The sequence below is a fragment of the Lissotriton vulgaris genome, chromosome 1_1 (genome assembly GCF_964263255.1).
Source record: "Lissotriton vulgaris chromosome 1_1, aLisVul1.2, whole genome shotgun sequence".
Lineage (NCBI taxonomy): Eukaryota > Metazoa > Chordata > Amphibia > Caudata > Salamandridae > Lissotriton > Lissotriton vulgaris.
Window position 1 is genome coordinate 792,094,259 of NC_141685.1, and position 20,351 is coordinate 792,114,609.

The following is a 20,351-nucleotide window of genomic DNA, read 5'->3' on the forward strand; positions in this document are numbered from 1 at the left end:
TAATAGAAGTAGATTTCGATCCTCCTCGTTAGGCCCTGTTTACAAAAGGATGGCAGAAGGAAGCATACTGCATAGGATGGAAGCAAGTTTCTACATTTCCAACATGGAAAATCTCTGAATTCACAATTTTTAAAGCAGGTTTTGGCCCCAGTCCTAGGTGGCAGGTCAGTGCTCACAAACGTGACAATGGGAATGTTCAAAGACCTAAACGGAATGAGGCAGGATACACATTTGGGACCAAGATCAATTACAAAATTACAATCTTTTGCACAGACACCATGGCGTTATTGGTTCTAAGAGTATGTGTTGATCAAGTAGGTAATCCAGCTAGTAAGCCAGCTTTGCAGCCGAGAGGGCACTATTAATAAGTAGTAGGATAGATGTATCCTTCTAAGGGAGGAGAAAACACTGCATTGAAAAAGGCACTTAAGAGGACAGATGTGTCACTGGTGATTCAGAATGATCTTCTCTGGAGGTGTGTGTTAGAGGTAACACCCAGTGGGCTGTGTTGTTTTTTAGTGGTTCAGAGATCCAGCAAAGACGTGGGTGTAATTCTGCTTCCCATCCCCTGGCAGTCTACCAAGTTACTCAACTTAGTCTGCCAAAGGGTACCAGGGAGTGTCTGTGGGCTCTGCAACTGCCAAACCAAGTGTTAAAGGAAATAAATACTGGGCCACACACGCTTCCAAAGGTCTAACCACAGTTATGTGTTGGTTTATCACACGCAGCGCCAAAGCAGTAGGGAAGCAAGTGCCACTTACTTTTGCAGTTTTAATGTAGTGACTTAATACTTCGGCTCGGATTTTCAGCGTTTGCGCATGGAGGATCTCACGGACAACCCAAAAGCTGACCTACAAAATAAAGTAAGGAGAAAGAATGAATTGGCTCCATATTCCTAAGCAGCACAGAGAAGAAAACATATGGAAAACAGATGTGAGCTCATAACAACTGCACGTCAGACCCTCTCAGCGGTTTCCCCCAAAGCATTGCATCAATTGCTTTCAGAAAAAATATTTTTTGAACTCAGCAGGAAGACAACGACCGTGATCCGGTGGAAGCGTCTAAGCGTCGTGTGATGCCTAAAAGGCAGAGCCTGGACTAAAGGGAGTGCGGCAGCCCCAGTCCTCTCGATGAGAGACAAAAATGGAGTATGCTTGGAGCTGCCTTTCTGGCAGAGAGGACCACATAAACCGTGTCCAAGAAAGAAAGAATGGGAAAAAAGAATTGGAAAAGATTGAAACAGTGAACTACACCATTTTTTTTTTAAAACGCTCATGAACCGCTATAAAAAAAATGAGCAATTGATGTTTTTTTTTTTTTACAACTCCCATTAAGGCACTGTACTAATTCGGGAGTGAAGTTTACTGAAAGCTCCAGGGCCACTTTCATTAAAGAAACAGCACTTTTATTGGTTATGCATACACATGCACACAAAAGTTGACTTCTACAATCAAAAACAAGTTCTCAGTAAAGATATTTTGTTTAAAAAGATACTAAAGTACACATTTTTTTCAAAATTAATCCAGGGTTACCCTCGGTGCGATTAACTAATTTAAGTGAATTTCCTTTAAACAAAAAAAGTGCCATTTCCCAACTATAGTCACAATCTCACCGGAGTTATATCTCACTTTCCATTCCTTTTCTCGGTCACCCCAATCTCCCCTCCATCCTCACTCTCTGCCATCAGGATCAATATCTAAATATTTCCATACCTATCAACTCACACGGTCCCACCGTTTCACACACGATATACGTTCTCACCACACGGTCACCCGGCGAGGAGCCGAAATCACACAGTGGGAGAGAAAATGAGCCGAAAACAACTGTAAATCGTGGTTTTCAGCTCGTTTTCCGAGGCTTTGAACTGCCCATGTCCATTTAGGGGTGTGAAAACACCTCAGGACGTCGACTCTTGCTGTTGGTGGGGGGCCGGGGGGATTGTTCTTTAATGGCAGGTATGTATTCCTCTATTCAGTTATGTCCTAGCTATAATTACATTTTTATCATCAACTACCACGACCAGATAGAAATGCCATAATGAAATAATACAACTGATATTTTGTCAAACCACTGTTAGCCATTCTATACTCGTTGATCCATTTACCATCACTAGTGCCAAGTAAATAATGCTGCTTAAAAAAAAAACACAAATCTCATACAGCGCTTTGAAACGAACTTTAGGCTGCATTAAGCGCGAAAGAAGCATATAACAATAAATCATATCTATCACATTCCCTTCATGCTATAGTTTTCTCCTGTCATGGCAGCACTTTTTTTATTTTGTATTGTTGTTTTTACATTATAAACACACAACAACACACAACAAAACGTGTAGAGCAGGTAAAAATATATTGCCGCTGTGAATACTAAATAGATATTACTTCCAAGTTAGCCAGAAGGGCTGCAGCAGGGGAGGGGGTGCATATGGGGAGAAGGGGCATTGTTAATGTCCAATTTCCGACTCCGGGTGTGTGGGATCCAAGTCCAGGACTTCAGTATGGGTCGCCGGAGGATCTTCTGACCGCCATTGATCTCAGATCTTTTTTAACTTCCGAGGACAGCCTTTGGCACCGTACACATCCTTTTCTGCCTCCATGCACATGTCCATACATCTTATCCCTGGGCTTTACTGGGCAGTGTTTGTAGCCCCCCCCAGACCTGCACTATATCTCTCTTTGCAACTACTAGACACAGGAAAAATAAGATCAGTTTTTTTCCAGCGAGGTAAGTCAATATCTCCCAGGAGAATAAAGTGCAGGTTAAGCGGCATCACTTCTCTAATGTCCTCTCTGGGTCTCCAAGAATGCTTTCCCAGCATGCACAGATACTCGGAGTGTATGGAAAAAAGGTCCCTGGGGGGGGCCCACATCGTAGTAGACAGTTTGCCCTGGGAATTCTCCCCATTTTATAGCGTCTGTCTCTAGTTATAATCTGTGGAAAATTTTCAACTGGCTCAATCGGAACCGGTTACTGATAGACACCTCACGGGGGTGAATCAGGGCCGCCTCCCAGTCTACATCCTCCATGTCGCCATATCTCATTCTTATCGGCCCCTGAGGTTACCCAGGTAGTCTGGGATATTATTTATTATCATAATATAAGTGCTCGAGACAGCCCCAGTCCAATTGGGCCATCAGAAAGAGACTCTCCAGGAGGTAGCTGTGCTCTTTACAAATGCTGGTATTTCATATTTCATTTCATATGTTATGCCGTGAAGGAAGGACATGTTTGGAAGATCCAACTAGCCCACAGTTTCAGCCACCAGGGCATGTTGGAGTTGTGCATACTTGTAATATTGCATGTCTGCTAGGTCGTAAACCTCCTGCTAAAATACTTGAAGAAATTCACCCTCTCTCCCTCAATCACATCTCCAAAGGTGCAGATTCTTATCAGATCCCAGCAGGCAAAATCCTGAAGATTCCCAACTTACTGCTGAATGCCACCTTCGCACAGACGTGTGGTCTTGGTCACATTCTTTTCCATCCCATGTGTACCATAGTTCTGTCCCAGACCATCAACACTGCTTGCGCCAGACCCTGTATATCAGAGCTGCCATTGTAGAATAGGTGCCACCAAGTGAGGTTCTCCGTGAAGCATCTCTCAAGGCACACCACAGGGGTCATCCTTCAGGGCATGAGCTCAATCATTTGTTACTTGAAGCTGGGCAGCCCATAGTATGCCCAAAAGTGGGAGAAGGTGATCCATCCTTTGTACACTGAACAGCAATGAGTCCCCAAGCACGGTCCTGGGCAGCTCACCCTCCCAAAGTAGCAGCCATATCTCCCTGTCAACCCGAACAAAAAAGGGTTATTATATTGGGAAGGGGGTATTTTCATCACATACACCATCTTAGGGCGGGTTATCATCTTGAGCATAGCTACCCTGCCTTGAATCCTCAGAGGCAACTTCCTTCAAAGGGCCGCATCCCCCTGTAAGGCCACCATCTTAGGTTCTAAGTTTCACTCCCAGAATCCCTCAGGGTCTGGTGTCACAAAGATAATTATGTACTTAAAGCCCACTATAGACTTGTATTGAGTCAGAGACACGGATCCTTTGGTCCTATTATCCTGCTTTACACAGTACTCATCTCCTAAATTCACCCTGTAGCCAGGGTATTCCGTAAAGGCCTCCACTATCTTTAGTAGGGGTTCCAGGGTCGCAGCGGGATCAGTGACTTTGAGTAGGACATCATTTGCATGTAAGGACGTTTTCTCCTTCCGCCACTGCTGCTCTACGTCTCCTCTTCATCAGCAACTTGTTGCTCCACACATTCATCTGAAAACCCTCTCCAAGTGTACAAATCTTTCTATGAGAAGTTCCATTCTGCAAGGCTTTTTCAAAAACTCTCAACAGTTCACCCAAAAAAATATAAACAAAGGCCTCTCTAAAGTTCATTTTGGGAGGAGAATCTGCATACATATGGGAAGGCACATCGGAAGCAGGTCCCGAAAAATATAACATTTTACCAGACCTGCAGGTGTAGTGACTTGAATAATCTACTCAACCTAAATTTAATGCACTTGACCCATAAACGCATCTCTTCCTGTGTTCCTAGGAAAACATTTTATTTCACCAAATTACATTTTACTTCGTTGCTATATACAATAACCCCTTCAAGTAAGTGAGTTTAGCATGTCTGCTGTACAAAAAAAACTCGTTTGATTTAAAAGGCTAAAATGTAGCTCCATGTATAATAAAAATGTAGTCCACATATACGGTACACGAGCCCTAACTTTCCTCTTAATTCACTAATAGGAATATCATCAGGGTGGGGGCAGGAATGTTTCTAATTCATATTTAAAAACTCACTTTTAATAAATATACTACTAAAGCATGATTTGGTAGCACACTTATTTACAGACAAACGCTTTCAATTGAAATGGCCACAAATGTTCATGCAGTTTTACTGATAAAATTATATAGGTACAAACAATGTGTCGAAATTGGATTTCAGCAAATATTTATCATTTGCACAATACCAAGCAACTTATTCCGAATCGTTTTGATCAAATTAAAGTTTTTGTTTCCATCTCACTTCAGATTTACAACAAGCATTTGGAATGCAATAGGTCTCGCATTATGAAAGTTTGAGCTATTAGTCTTGTAAATGACAATTTTTTATTTATGTGTTGGTTTTGAAAATAGCTAAATTAATAGCTTTGTCATTTACAATGCCAATAGTTATAACTTTCGCAAATGTAACACCTATAGCATTTGTAATGCAACATGTTTTGTATTTACGTGACTTAGATGTATTGATATTACAAATAACAATGGCTTTTAATTTTTTAAAATTAATACTTGAATAAAAGTGATTGTAATTTATAATGGCAATAGCTTAAACGTTTGTAAATAACTTTTGTGAAGATTATGTTCAGTGTATTTTATTGTGATGAAAATCCAATAACAAAAGTGAAATATTAACATCTTTTTGTTGTAATAAAGCTTGAAACATTGAGAGAACATATTTAATGAAAGGAAATGAATGAAACTTATATAGCGCACAACTTACCCTGGGGCATCTCAGCGCTTGCTTAGGGAACCCGTCCTGGTATTCCCCTGTGAGATAACCCTGGCAGGGTATCCACAAGGTGAAAGCCAGGCATCCCGCCGCGAGGGGCCGTTGTGGAGATTAAGCAAGCTATTGCCCTGAGTCGCAGAGTGTGAACCCGTGAGTCGAGGAGGCACCGGAGCGAGAATTAACGAGTCCATGGAATTTTTGAGCCCAAGACCCGCCGAGGCGGGGAATTGAACCCTGGTCCCGGGCCGAACTCAGGCTCCAGGTCTGCCGCCTCTAACCCCTGAGCCACACTTCTCCACATTTAAACCAGTTGTTGTTGAATGGTTGCACAGATTGATGCTGTGGTGGCGCTGAGTGATGCTGGGGTGGCGCTGAGTGATGCTGGGGTGGCGCCGAGTGATGCTGGGGTGGCGCCGAGTGATGCTGGGGTGGCGCCGAGTGATGCTGGGGTGGCGCCGAGTGATGCTGGGGTGGCGCCGAGTGATGCTGGGGTGGCGCCGAGTGATGCTGGGGTGGCGCCGAGTGATGCTGGGGTGGCGCCGAGTGATGCTGGGGTGGCGCCGAGTGATGCTGGGGTGGCGCCGAGTGATGCAGGGGTGGCGCCGAGTGATGCTGGGGTGGCGCCGAGTGATGCAGGGGTGGCGCCGAGTGATGCAGGGGTGGCGCCGAGTGATGCAGGGGTGGCGCCGAGTGATGCAGGGGTGGCGCCGAGTGATGCTGGGGTGGCGCCGAGTGATGCTGGGGTTGCGCTGAGTGATGCTGGGGTGGCGCCGAGTGATGCTGGGGTGGCGCCGAGTGATGCTGGGGTGGCGCTGAGTGATGCTGGGGTGGCGCCGAGTGGTGCTGGGGTGGTGCTGAGTGGTGCTGCTGAGTGGTGCTTCTCACAGCATACTGTGTTGGCAGTATATGACTGGGATAATCTCGGGAAAAGTTTGAAAGTGACATTTTGAAACACCCTGGGACAGACACAGAAAAACTGGGGAGGATGTTCAGTAATATGATGAGGGACTATCGAGATAAACCATTAAATTAATTTGGGGACAAGATTTGTAGTAGATGGTGAATTGTGAGGCTTGTCTATGAGTTTGTTAAAGCCAGCTCATAATGGCGCATAAATACAGCATTTACATGCCTTTTGACTAATGGTCCTGTCAGCTGTTCCTCCTTCCACATCTTGCCCCCCAGCATGGCATACTCTCTCTATTGTCCCAAGCAGTGTCAGCAGGCAATCCTTCAATTACAAAAACTCTGAATTGTTATGCAGTACTGTACAATACCGATTGCTTCGCGTAAGCCATTGTTAAGGTTGCACTATTCCTCCTGGAGCCCCTGTGATTATTTGACCTAGCCTTGTAATGGTACAGTCAGTAACAATTACTAGCAATCAATTGTTTATACAGCTTCACTGCAAGCAGTGCCCCTTCTTTCATCAAAACTGAACGTACATGTTCTCGGCATAATGTCAGAAAGCCATTATAGCTAAAAATTGACTTTATTCGGTAATGGGTGGGTGGGGGTATGTGGGTCGGGAGCGTGTGAATAATAACTATATCAAAGATTAGGGAAGTTCTATGGCGAGTAAGTAATAATCACAAGAAATAAGACAGAGCGTAAGTCCCACCCCAAAATGGGTAAAGCCTGTCGACTCTGAAAATGAGTGACCTAAAAAGTTAAGTAACAGGCATTATTTCTAAAGACAGAGTAAGGATAAGGTGGGGCGCGAGATCTACATATCTGACGATAGTGTGAAAACGTGCCTTTAATACACTTGCAAATGCATCAACTTTCACAGGTAATTCAAACGCCTGCTAGGGAAAGGATACTAATCCGAGAACACAGTACCCTTTTTATTTCCGTGAGGTGACAACAACAGGGACAGCCTCCCAGTGCTTAGAAGTGTCCGTTTGGTGGCGCAGTGGTGTCTGCTATGTGCGCTTGTGCTAGGATGCTTTCCCTTTCAACCCAAAGCTGGTGCAGTTCGCCACATTGTGCTGAACTTCAGTATTTCCACGATAACCATCAGGAGCTAGCTCATTTCATGTACTCACTGAAGTCGATCGCAACAACACAGTGACCTGGAAGTAAATTTGTGCGGCTTTTCCGGTTTGTCCATAGTTTTCAGAAAATAGCGAGTGGCGGAATTCAGTTCCATGTATGATGTTGCTTAGGAGACTTTGTTTGAACCCAGGCGCGGCCATATGGGGCTTCATGGAGTACTGACTGCAGAGAATTAGACAGATAAGCTGTTCTGAGGAGTGGCAAGACTTGCAGCACGGGTACAAAAAAGCAAAATAAAAGAGTATCGCGAATTAACAAATTAGACAGTAGCGCTTGTGAAAAGCACTTTGCTCTAACAAAAAATAACATACGCAAAAGGAGGCGGCCCTATTGCAAGCAAAAGCACAAGTGCCGCACGTTGTGTAGATACCTAAATAGACCCACGAAAAACAAGCATTGGCGGCCGCACAAAAAAATCGGAGTACTGACTGCAGAGAATTAGACAGATAAGCTGTTCTGAGGAGTGGCAAGACTCGCAGCACGGGTACAAAAAAGCTAAATAAGTGGCACAGTGGTGTCTGCTATGTGCTCTTGTGCTAGGATGCTTTCCCTTTCAACCCAAAGCTGGTACAGTTCGCCACATTGTGCTGAACTTCAGTATTTCCACGATAACCATCAGGAGCTTGCTCATTTCATGTAATCACTGAAGTTGATCGCAACACACAGTGACCTGGAAGTAAATTTGTGCGGCTTTTCCGGTTTGTCCATAGTTTTCAGAAAATAGCGAGTGGCTGAATTCAGTTCCATGTATGATGTTGCTTCGGAGACTTTCTTTGAACACAGGCGCCGCCATATGGGGCTTCGCGGAGTACTGACTGCAGAGAATTAGACAGATAAGCTGTTCTGAGGAGTGGCAAGACTCGCAGCACGGGTACAAAAAAGCAAAATAAAAGAGTATCGCAAATTAACAAATTAGACAGTAGCGCTTGTGAAAAGCACATCGCTCTAACTAAAAATAACATGTAAAAGTACAAGCGCGGCACGTTGTGTAGATACCTAACTAGACCCAAGAAAAACAAGCATTGGCGGCTGCACAAAAAAAATCGAAGTACTGACTGCAGAGAATTAGACAGATAAGCTGTTCTGAGGAGTGGCAAGACTCGCAGCACGGGTACAAAAAAGCTAAATAAAAGAGTATTGCGAATTAACAAATTAGACAGTAGCGCTAGTGAAAAGCACTTCGCTCTAACTAAAAATAACATATGCAAAAGGAGGCGGACCTATTAAGCGCACGCTGGAGAAGCGTGAGCCTGGTTGGGGGGGGGGGGGGCGGGATGCGCGCGAGTGGGAGGGAACGGCCCAAGCGCGCGCAAAGCGGCCGCAAAATGAAATTAAATGCGGCCGGGAAATGCTCTCGGCACAGTGTGAAGCAGGGCGCGGGGGAGCGGATGCCTTTGAAGTGAAGCTCTCGGCATTTGTGCTGGCGGGTCTAATGCAATGATGCAAGGCAGGCGGCTCGTTCAGATGCCTGTGGGAGGGAGGCTGATGGCTTTGATGTGGACGCGCTTTCCGCACGAGTGCACCACACGAACTGTCCGAAATCCGCGATGGTTTTAGACCTTGGTTTGCCCACTATACTCTTGTCTATTATCCCTTGCGGGATTAATAGGCGAGACCTAAAAGGAATATGCTACTTACCAGTATGCATCTGTTCTTGGCATAGAGGGCTGCAGAGTGGTACATTATGAATAGATCGCCATCTGGTGTTGGGCTCGGATGATTGCACTTGTTTTTCTCTTGGAGAAGTCTTTTGTCGTCACGAGACTGGTGACTCCTCCTTTGGGTGCTAGTGCGCATGGGCATTGGCTCCATCCTTAGATTGTTTTGCCATAGTAGGGTTAGATGGAGTAGTATGATAGAATACAGATAGAAATGCCCATGTAAGTGTATCTACATAAGATAGTGTTGGAACAGACACAGGTTTCCGGGGAGGCTGGGAGGGCATGTACCACTCTGCAGCCCTCTATGCCAAGAACAGATGCATACTGGTAAGTAGCATATTCCGTTGAGGCATATGGGCTGCAGATGGTACATTATGAATAGACTATACAGCAGTTATCTCCCTAGCGGTGGTCACCAGTGTGTTGCAACAGTCTGAAATAAAGTCTTTAGTACAGCTTGTCCCACTCTAGCCTGTTGTGTTGCCTGCACAACTACACAGTAGTGTTTTGTGAAGGTATGCGGTGTAACCCAGGTAGCTGCTTTGCATATGTCATCTAGGGAAATGTTTCCTAAGAATGCCATAGATGCTCCTAGTTTACGTGTAGAGTGAGCTCTAGGAGGAACAGTTAATGTCCTCTTTGCTTTTAAGTAGCATATTTGTATACATTTTACAATCCACCTGGCAATGCCTGCTTTAGAGATAGGATTGCCCTTATGTGTAGGAGAAAACACTACAAATAGTTGTTTTGTCTTTCTGAAAGTTTGTGTTCTTTCTATGTAGTACAATATTGCCCTTCTGACATCTAATGTATGTAGGGCTCTTTCTGCTACCGTCTGTGGTTTTGGAAAGAAGACTGGCAGTTCCACTGGCTGATTGATGTGGAATGCCGAAATTACTTTAGGCAAGAATTTTGGGTTTGTTCTAAGAACCACTTTATTTTGGTGTAACTGCAGAAATGGTTCTTGATTTGTAAATGCTTGCAATTCACTTACTCTTCTGAGTGAAGTAATAGCTATAAGAAAGGCCACCTTCCATGTGAGGAATTGTATTTCACACCAATGCATAGGTTTGAAAGGTGGTCCCATTAGTCTGGTAAGTACTATGTTGAGATTCCAGACTGGGGCAGGCGGTAGTCTTGGTGGAATGACTCTTTTGAGGCCTTCCATGAAAGCTTTTATTGCTGGTACGTTAAACAGGGAAAGATGTTGTCTGTTTTGTAGGTACGCCGCTATAGCTGCAAGATGTACTCTAATAGAGGTGTAGGCAAGGTTACATTGCTGCAAGTGTAGTAAATAGCAAATAATCTGTTTAGTGGATACGTCCAGAGGGTTGATGTTGTTACTGTTACAGTATACAGCAAACCTTTTCCACTTTGATGCATAGCATGCTCTGGTGGTAGGACGTCTTGCTTGCTTAATTATTTCCATACAGTCTGGAGGTAAATCCAAGTATCCAAATTCTATGACCTCAGGAGCCAGATCGCTAGGTTCAATTGTTTGGGATCTGGGTGCATTATTTCTCCATGGTTCTGTGTAAGGTGCATGGGTAATAGTCTCAGCTTTTGATGTGGCACCTGTGAGAGTTGCAGTAGCGTGGTGAACCACGGCTGTCTTGCCCACGTGGGTGCTACTAGTATCATTGTCATTGAATGTTGTTGCAGTTTCCGAACCACTAATGGAATTAGCGTGAGAGGGGGAAAAGCGTTAGCAAATTTGTTAGACCAATTTATCCATAGCGCATTGCCCTGGGACAGGTGGTGCGGGTACCTGGATGCGAAGTTTTTGCATTTTGCGTTCAGATGGGTAGCAAAAAGATCTATCTCTGGTTGTCCCCATCTTTGGAAGAATGGCTGCAGTATTTGGTTGTGCAGTTCCCATTCGTGTATTTGTTCTGACTCTCTGCTTAGGATGTCTGCTATCTGATTTTGAACTCCTGGTAGGTGTTCGGCTAACGGATAGATCTTCTGAGGAATGGCCCATCTCCAAATGTCCTGTGCTAGTTTGGATAGTTGGAGAGAGTGTGTCCCCCCTGTTTTTGAATATAATACATTGCAGTCATGTTGTCTGTTCTGATCAGGACTGCAGTTGAGGATTTGCATTTGGAAGCTTTTAATGCTAGAAACACTGCACTGACGCATTTGTAGTCTGGCATATGGTATAAGCAGTATGCAGGAGGACATCATCCCTAACAGCTGCATGAACACTCGAGCTGTTAGTGAGTGTTGTGGTTGAAATTTTTGGATCAACGTGATCATTGTTTGGATCCTGATTGGATTGGGGTATACTTTGGCTTTTTCTGTGTCTATAGTAGCCCCTAGGTATTATTGAATCTTGTTTGGTTGTAGGTGGGATTTTGTGTAGTTCACCGTAAACCCTAGCTGGTGCAGCAATTGAATGGTCTTTTGTGTGTTTTGAAGACATTCTTCCTGTGACTTGGCTTTTATTAGCCAATCGTCCAAGTAAGGGAAGACATGTATTTCTGGTCTTCTTAGGTGTGCTGCAACTACTGCTAGGCATTTTGTGAATACCCTTGGTGCTGTTGTGACCCCAAACGGAAGGACTTTGAACTGATAATGTTGTCCTTCTACTGCAAACCTGAGGTATTTTCTGTGGGTTTTGTGAATTGGGATGTGAAAGTAAGCGTCTTTTAGATCCAGTGTAGAAAGAAAGTCCCCTTTCTTCAGTAAAGGAAGTACTTGCTGGAGCGTGACCATGTGGAAATGTTCCGAGTTTATGTATGCATTGAGAGGTCTGAGGTCTAAGATTGGTCTTAGAGACCCGTCTTTTTTGGGGATTAGGAAGTATAGAGAGTATACTCCTGTCCCTTGCTGATGTTTTGGAACCTTCTCTATGGCATACTTTTGTAGCAGTGATAGTACTTCTTGTTTTAACAATGTTAGATGATCTTGACTCATTGGACGCTGTCTGGGGAGGATGTTTGGTGGGGTAGCTGTGAGTTCCAGGCAATAACCATGTTGGATAATCTGTCTCACCCACCTGTCTGATGTGATGTTTTTCCAGACAGGTAGGAACTGTGATAAACGTCCCCCGACCGGTGTTATATGGTCTGGGGGGAGTTGTATTAAATCACTGTTTTGGGGTTGGGGAGTTGTGGTTGTTATTATTTCCGCGACCTCTACCCTTGTTGTTGTTACCTCTGTAACTCCCTCTTGAATTACCTCTGGGTGAAATTGGTGTAAAAGAGGGAGATTGTTAGCTTGTGCCTGTATTTTTTGACCCCCCTCTATAGGTGGACCTATGAAAGGAACCCCTTTGAGTTGGCTGTTGTAATGCTCCCATTGATTTAGCCGTTTGTGTCTTTTTTCATCTTTTTCAAAGTCTCATCTGTACCTGAGCCGAAAAGTGTTTTTTGGTCAAAAGGTTGGTTCAATAAAGATGTTTGTACTTCTTGTTTGAACCCTGAGACCCTAAGCCATGCATGTCTTCTTAACAGGATACTGGTGTTGATGGATTTTGCTGCAGTGTCTGCTGCGTCTATGCGCACTTAATGGAAGTGTTAGTTATTATCTTCCCTTCCTGTATAAGCTGGTCTGCCCTTTTTTGATGTTCCTTAGGGAGATGTGTGATAAGTTTTTCTAACTCATCATAATGCGCTCTATCATAGCGTGCAAGTAGCGCTTGTGTATTAGCTATGCGCCAGCTGTTCGCTGCTTGGGATGCTACTCTTTTGCCTGATGCATCTATTAGCTTGGACTCTATCAGGAGGAGGAGCTTCTCCTGTAGATAATGAATGTGCTCTTTTACTAGCGTTTGTAACTACAAGCGAGTCCAGAGGTACTTGTCCTTTGATAAATATTGGGTCCTTTGGGGCTACCTTATATTTTTGATCAATTCTTGGGTTTAATACCCTAGCCCTCACAGGGTCTTTGAATATGTCTGTTGTGTGATTGAGAAGACCCTTTAGCATAGGTAGTGTGCCTGATGTTCTTTGTGCAGCAGGTAGCGTTTCTAAAAGGAAATCCTCCATTTGAGGTTCTGTATGTAAATCTACCTTATGGTATTTAGCTGCCCTATTAATCAACTGCACAAAACCTGTATTATCATCAGGTGGTGAATGTTTTGAGGGGTATAATTGTGGGTCGTTATCATCGTCTGACCCTGCATCATAATTTTCCCATGGGTCTTCCTCATCTGGGATAGTGTCGTCATCTCCATGAGGTTCTCCCTCCCCTGTATCACTGTCTACATCTGTTTGAGGTGTAGATGGTCTTGGTGTAGAAGGTGGAGGAATAGCTGGCCTAGTGTGAGGAACAGGAGAAGAGGGTGTGTCTCTAGGCTGAGGAGAAAGGGGAGGAGTTGTATTTGTCCCCATTGTTCTCTTTTTAGAAGGAAGAGCTTTGTCATCTAGGTCATTCTTCCTCTTTTTCGGTGATTTTGTCACCACTTTGCCAGTTTGCGGATCGATAAACAAAGTCTTTTGTTATTGGATCTGTCTGCTGCTCCTGTGTCGGTACCGAAGTTTTTGGTTCCGAAAGGTGCCTTTGCTTCTGACCGTCAATGTTCTGTGTTTTCGGCACCGAGAATTTGCTCGATTCCGATTATTTCGGCGTTGAGGAAGTCTTCGACGTCGAAGCATGTTTCGGTTTAGACATGGAATGTTTCGATGCCGAGCTTTCCTTAGTATGGAGCTTCGGTATCGATGTCGACCGTTTCTCGGATCCGACATGGTGGGAGGCAGAGAGTTTCGGTTTCGTTGCCGGGCCCGAAGGCGGGACGTCGGAAACTTTCTTCGGTGGCCTGACCGGGCCCGAAGGCGGGGTCGGTACCACGTGGGCTCGGTTTTTTGGTAAGGGGACGTCGTCACTCACGGATTGTTGAACGTCGATTTCCTCGACATCAGACTCGTCCCCTTCCGACCCAGACTCGTCTTCATGTTCCTCTTCTTCTTCGAGGTGCTGGTCCTCGAACAGCTCCGGGATTGCCTCCGACTGCATTCTTGAAACCTCATGTCTTCGGGCTCTACGGTTTCTAATAGTCGACTTGGAGGAGAATGCTGCGCAGGCTTCGCAGTCCCTGGATTCGTGTTCAGGCGATCGGCAGAGATTGCACACCTCGTGTAGGTCCTTGTGTGGGAACTTAGCACCACACGTTGGAAATCTCTTAAATGGAGTCCTTTCCATGGACTCCTGGCTGGACTACGTCGAGAAAGGCCTTCCGGTCTTGTCGACGTAGAAGAAAATGTTTATTGTTGGAGTCGAAACGCGTTGGAATGGAAATGAAATCGCGTTCGATAACAATACCGTCGAATTGGAAAGGGAATACGAGCCGAAATATCACTTTTTCTCGAAGTTGATCCGGAGCGCTTCGATCCTCATTCGAACCTGATGGCGGAAAAAAACAATCTAAGGATGGAGCCGATGCCCATGCGCACTAGCACCCAAAGGAGGAGTCACCAGTCTTGTGACGACAAAAGACTTCTCCAAGAGAAAAACAAGTGCAATCATCCGAGCCCAACACCAGATGGCGATCTATTCATAATGTACCATCTGCAGCCCATATGCCTCGAACAGGGCTTTCCAAACTACTGAAATGTATCATGAAACATTTGTACAGTTCATTTACAAGCTAATAAAATTGTGTGCTCCGCAATTGTGTGCTGATTCACTTAAGGAATGAACAGAACACATGTTCTTAACAAGCTCGCCAGACTGAGCCAGTAGGTCTTAAAAATAGCTTGACTTGATCAAATCTGACTCGCCATAGCGAGTGGGCAAATGGATTTCTCGAGGCCTGGGAAGGAGACTATTTTTAGGTAGAGTCTACTAGAAAATACATACGCTGTCTGCTACAAAGCATATTGTGGCTTACTAAGAACATAGAGGGCTTAGAACCCGCCCATTGTTACCATTGGTTGGCTTTCCTTGTCACTTTCATTAGCCTTCTTCCCATTTGTGTCCCAGCTTGTCAATCTTGTTTTTATAGTTCCTACCGGAGCGTTGCCTCCTTACAATCTGTTTGAGTGGTTGGTATTGTTGCTTCCATTGCTATCTTTTCAAGCACAACTTTTTTTTATCTTGATTGGAGCACTCCACTGGGGTGTGTATGTTTGAGTTGTCTACCTCGTGTATTTATCTCCCTCTGCTGCTGTTGTCAGTCTGCTCTTCACTGCTCTCCTCCCTCTTGCATTTACCATGCGCTTCTCCCCATTGCTTCCCCCCACTCATGCCATTCGTGTTGCTTTCCCTTAACCCGGTGTTGCTTTTGGTCCCACCCTTCACCGTAGCTTTCGTATCCCCTCCAGCGCATCCGCCCATTGCTTCTGTGGCCCCTCCCATGTACTTCGGCATTACCCCTCACACTACCCCAAAATACGTTTTAGTGTGTTTTCTTTTTAGTTCGCATTCTAACTCGGATCATTAACTAAAAATAAAGAAAAAAGCACCCTCCTTATTTTGTTGACAAACCTCTACAAAACAGCATGACAGTTAGTGTCTTTTTTCTTTTAAACTTTAGCAATGCTACACAGCATCGTGGATGCCGTGCAGCATGACTAAAAACGATTGCCCAAGCCAATAGATCACAAAGGTGTGAGCCATTAGCTTTATCAATGCTTGTTATTTCAGGGCTGTGACAGAATGCACCTCCAAAATGGAGGTCCGGACGGCCATGCAAATAAATACAGCAGTGGTCATCATCATTAGGTTTCTCTGAATATGGTCCATCGCTGTAATCTCAACAAGCATTGGAAATGCAATAGGTCTCGCATCATTAGAGTTAGTGCTTTTAGAATTGTTTATGGGGTTTTTTTTTGTAAATCTTTAGCATTTTTGTTTCCTGTAGCCAATGCTAAAGAATTACAAATAAAATAAGTTCTCTGGCACTTGAAGTACTTCTCTGTGTCTATTTCATTTCTACTGTTGGCGATTAAATTTGGGAACACCACTCGGGTTACTTTTATAAACAACATATTTACAGCCTTCCGTGGCTGATCTGGTCTACACAATACCGGATTCTACTGAAAAACGCAAAATAATCAGTATACGATCTCAATATTTATAGTTACAACACAAAATAAATAAAGCAAAATGTGGTGCATGATCCAGTTGAAAAACGAACATCTTGAAGTAGTCAAATTTTAACTGTTTGCAACTGACAGTATTCTGAAAATAAGTATTTAGTTTGGAATTCTAAAAATAAGGAGTTCTTAAAAGCGCTGAATGACGACCACATCGGCAATTCTAAACGAATGAAATATGCAACTTACCAGCTGGATATCTGAATGACGGAAAGGCACCACGATACGTGAGTGGGAAGCTTTCAGTCTACTACCGCTGGTGTTGGTCATGGGGGAGAGGGTGCAAAGACTATACATTCGCCGCATGTACAGTCCATTTATAATTAAGTGGTAGTCTCGGGTTATAATTTAACGCATTGTTGCAAAGGGAACCTATGGGATGCGAGTCTGAAACACAGCCAAAACAAACACGCCAATTTCATTTAAGAAAATGTAAACGTGGGCTCAAAAACTAAGCAAACTATTTGTAGTTGCCTCTGTCCGAATTGGCATAAAAGGTCCCACACACTGACTCCTTGGGACCTTGTGAATCTCACAGTCTACCAGTAGGCACAATATGATCCACAACCCCGCATCCACTTTAGGCAGACCATGTGTGTAGCGATTAGAAAACTTTCAAATGCAAATGATCCACGTATAGAGAACTACGAGGAGTTACCCGTTCAACGTGCCAAACGCTTGGTATCATCATCCAAAACTCGCCCCTCCAACTGAGCAGCTATAAAATAACAAGCTTCTGTGTTTTGCGACACGGCGGGCAGGGGAGGGGGCGGAGCGGGGAGAGGTGTGACACGGCAGGCAGGGGAGGAGAGTAGGAGGAGGAGGGGGGAGTAGAGTAGGAGGAGGAGGGGGGAGGAGAGTAGGGGAGGCACGGCCTAGCGGCCGTGCACCCAAGAACTGAGGGGGCGGAGCTTTAAGTGGTACTCTCGGGTTATGATTTAACGCATTGTTGCAAAGGGAACCTATGGGATGCGAGTCTGAAACACAGCCAAAACAAACCACCAATTTCATTTAAGAAAATGTAAACGTGGGCTCAAAAACTAAGCAAACTATTTGTAGTTGCCTCTGTCCGAATTGGCATAAAAGGTCCCACACACTGTGACTCCTTGGGACCTTGTGAATCTCACAGTCTACCAGTAGGCACAATATGATCCACAACCCCGCATCCACTTTAGGCAGACCATGTGTGTAGCGATTAGAAAACTTTCAAATGCAAATGATCCACGTATAGAGAACTACGAGGAGTTACCCGTTCAACGTGCCAAACGCTTGGTATCATCATCCAAAACTCGCCCCTCCAACTGAGCAGCTATAAAATAACAAGCTTCTGTGTTCTGCGACACGGCGGGCAGGGGAGGGGGCGGAGCGGGGAGAGGTGCGACACGGCAGGCAGGGGAGGAGAGTAGGAGGAGGAGGGGGGAGGAGGAGGGGGGAGGAGAGTAGGGGAGGCACGGCCTAGCGGCCGTGCAACCAAGAAGTGAGGGGGCGGAGCTGGAGGAGGCTGTGAGAGTGGGCAAGGCAGGCGGCTGGGGGCATGTGCACGCGCTTTTAAGCTCAATGCGCATGCGCATTGAGCTTAAATTTCACGGGCACTGCAAGGAATCGCCACGATTCCTTGCAAGTTGGTTAAAGAGTGTTTAAGCCCCCATAGTCTCGCAAGCTCGATGCGCATGCGCATCGACAGGCGAGACCTAAAAACCGATGACTACTATTAAAATGCATACTGCAAACAACATTGGACTTTGTATGGCACTTGCTAACGGCAAACAGTGTTACTGTATCAAAATACAGAGGCACATTGCAAAAAGGTGAGGTGCCGTGGTTGTACTTGGCTCTTGATGCAGAGAGGGGTCCCTGTGAGAGTCTCTCTGATTCTTTTAAGATGTTACCACATCTGAGTGTGCACTGAGTGGATCGGTTTAACAACTGGGAAGTGGTGTTTATTACATGCTGTGATTGAAAGGGGGAGGAATTAAATGAAAATATGAATTTCTTAAGCGTACTAATCACCTGAGCGTCAAGGAACCAAGAGTTTTTAGATATTATAATGAGAGAGTTGGACCACAGGGTATTTTCTGGTCTGGCAGGCAGAGATTGCTCTGTCACCATCCCACTTGGGTCATATTTATTTAAATATTCCAAGCATCAGTTCTGTGATGAAAGTCTTGCGTAAAAAGGGATATTGTGCTGTAAAATTCCATTCTATACTCTGAGGAACGAACCACAATACTCTGAATTCATTATGCAAATGACAAGAATGGGCCTGCATGCACAGAAAGCCGTTTAGGTAGCAACACTTGATGTTAAGTAATTTCTCAAACCCATTGAAGTGGTGAAACCAACGCATATTCATTACATACATGGGCCAGATTACGGCTGCCCCACTCTCCTTCACATTAAGATGGAGGACATCAACAGGGCTGCACTGTTCATATCTTGGTGCTAGCTCTGGCAGATGAAGCAAGGATCTGTCATGTAATCGATCGGCCTTGGGCCTCTGGGCCTCTGGCACGCTGCTCCCCAGTGGAAAAGTGGAAGCGTTCATCCACTTCTTAAGAAGCCAGGCTTGGATCCCTCGATCATAAATAAAATGGACGCGCAATGGACGAGCGCAGCGGGCGCGCCGTTTGCGCGCCAAAGGCGCGCATAAGGCAAGCCCGTCTGCGCCTGGACGGGCCCAGGGACCAGGCAGAATGGAGAATTCATCAGGTACACCTCCCCTGAACTGCATTCTCTACAGAACTCTAGTCTCCCCTCTGTTGATCCAATCACACTCGCTCGTCTAAAGGCCAACAATATCTATCCTTATCATCATACGCAAGAGCCATTTTCCACCTCACCTCAAAGCCCTAACCCTTCCAAGCCCCCCTCTAGCCCCAAGGTTCTGACCCTCCGATGTCTTTATCTGAATACCAGATCCCTGGTTAAACATCAATTAGATATCTTTCTACTACTCAAGTCAGACAGACCAGACATACTATTTGTCTCCGAAACATGGCTCACCGCAGACTCCTTACCAGATATTCTTACTGCCCTACCAGCTGACTATTACATCTTATCAGCAAACAGAAAATCAGGAAAATCTGGAGGTGGCGTCGCCGCCATCATCCACAAAGACCATACGTTCACCACTCTACCTTCTCTAGACTTATCAGAGACTGAAAACGTAGTTATCAAATCTGACACTGACATAGGAACCATGATACTAGCACTGATTTACCGGCCACCTACATCTATGCCCTCCTTCCCAGTCTCCCTGACTGAGCAATTGGCCGGTCTAGTCGTCGACTATGATAAGGTCATGGTAATAGGAGATCTAAACTATTGGTATAATAGTTTGGAAGCCGGACCTCATGCTACAGAACTCTTCGAGCTCCTCTCCAACCTGAACTTCCGTCAACACGTCTTGATCCCCACCCATGAAAAAGGACATATTTTGGACCACATCTGGTCTCACAATATCCCTACCTCCAGCCCCACGGCCTTACCATGCATATGGTCTGACCACCATCTTTTGCAATTCTCCATCACCTCTCAAGGCAACCCAAAAAATCATGCGCCCTCGGGAGGGTTAGCCAGGAAATGGAGATCTTTAAACCTCCAAGATTTCCTATCCACCCTGACTAACTCCATCCCCACCTCGGCCCCTGATATCAACTCGATGGATAAGGCACACACTGAGTGGCTTCTTTCTGCATGTAACAAACATGTTCCCTTAACCAGATTTGCCCGCGCCCGCCGCATGGACGCCCACAGATGGTTCTCTGCTGACTTAAAAAAACAAAAATTAGAACTTCGCCAACTGGAGAGGAAATGGAGGCACGGCTACCACCATGAAGATAGATCATCATATACGACAGCTCGCAGAAATTACAAAAGCGCTATCTTATCTGCTAAAGCAGCCTTTTTCTCTGAAAAAATTTCTAACGCTCAAAACAAATCGAGGGAAATCTTCAGAGTCGTAAACGATCTGTGTAACGATTCCAGAACCTCTCCCTCTCAATCACCATCTCAAATGATGTGCAACCGGCTCAATGATTTCTTCAAGGAGAAGATCGACACCATAAAAAATAG

At 45.0% G+C, this 20,351-nt stretch overlaps 1 protein-coding gene across 9 annotated transcripts in view; it reads right to left on the reverse strand.

Moving 5' to 3' along the window:
- RALGPS2 (Ral GEF with PH domain and SH3 binding motif 2) overlaps positions 1 to 20,351 on the reverse strand; it is a 1,046,762-nt gene that overhangs the window by 577,464 nt on the left and 448,947 nt on the right. For 7 of the 9 annotated variants that reach the window (XM_086956407.1, XM_086956399.1, XM_086956386.1 and 4 more), the window contains exon 7: positions 762 to 851. The exons of the other annotated variants lie outside the window; for them this stretch is intronic. In XM_086956407.1, the coding sequence (XP_086812533.1) occupies positions 762 to 851 (90 nt within the window). The remainder of the gene's footprint in view (positions 1 to 761; positions 852 to 20,351) is intronic. 9 annotated transcript variants of the gene reach the window in all.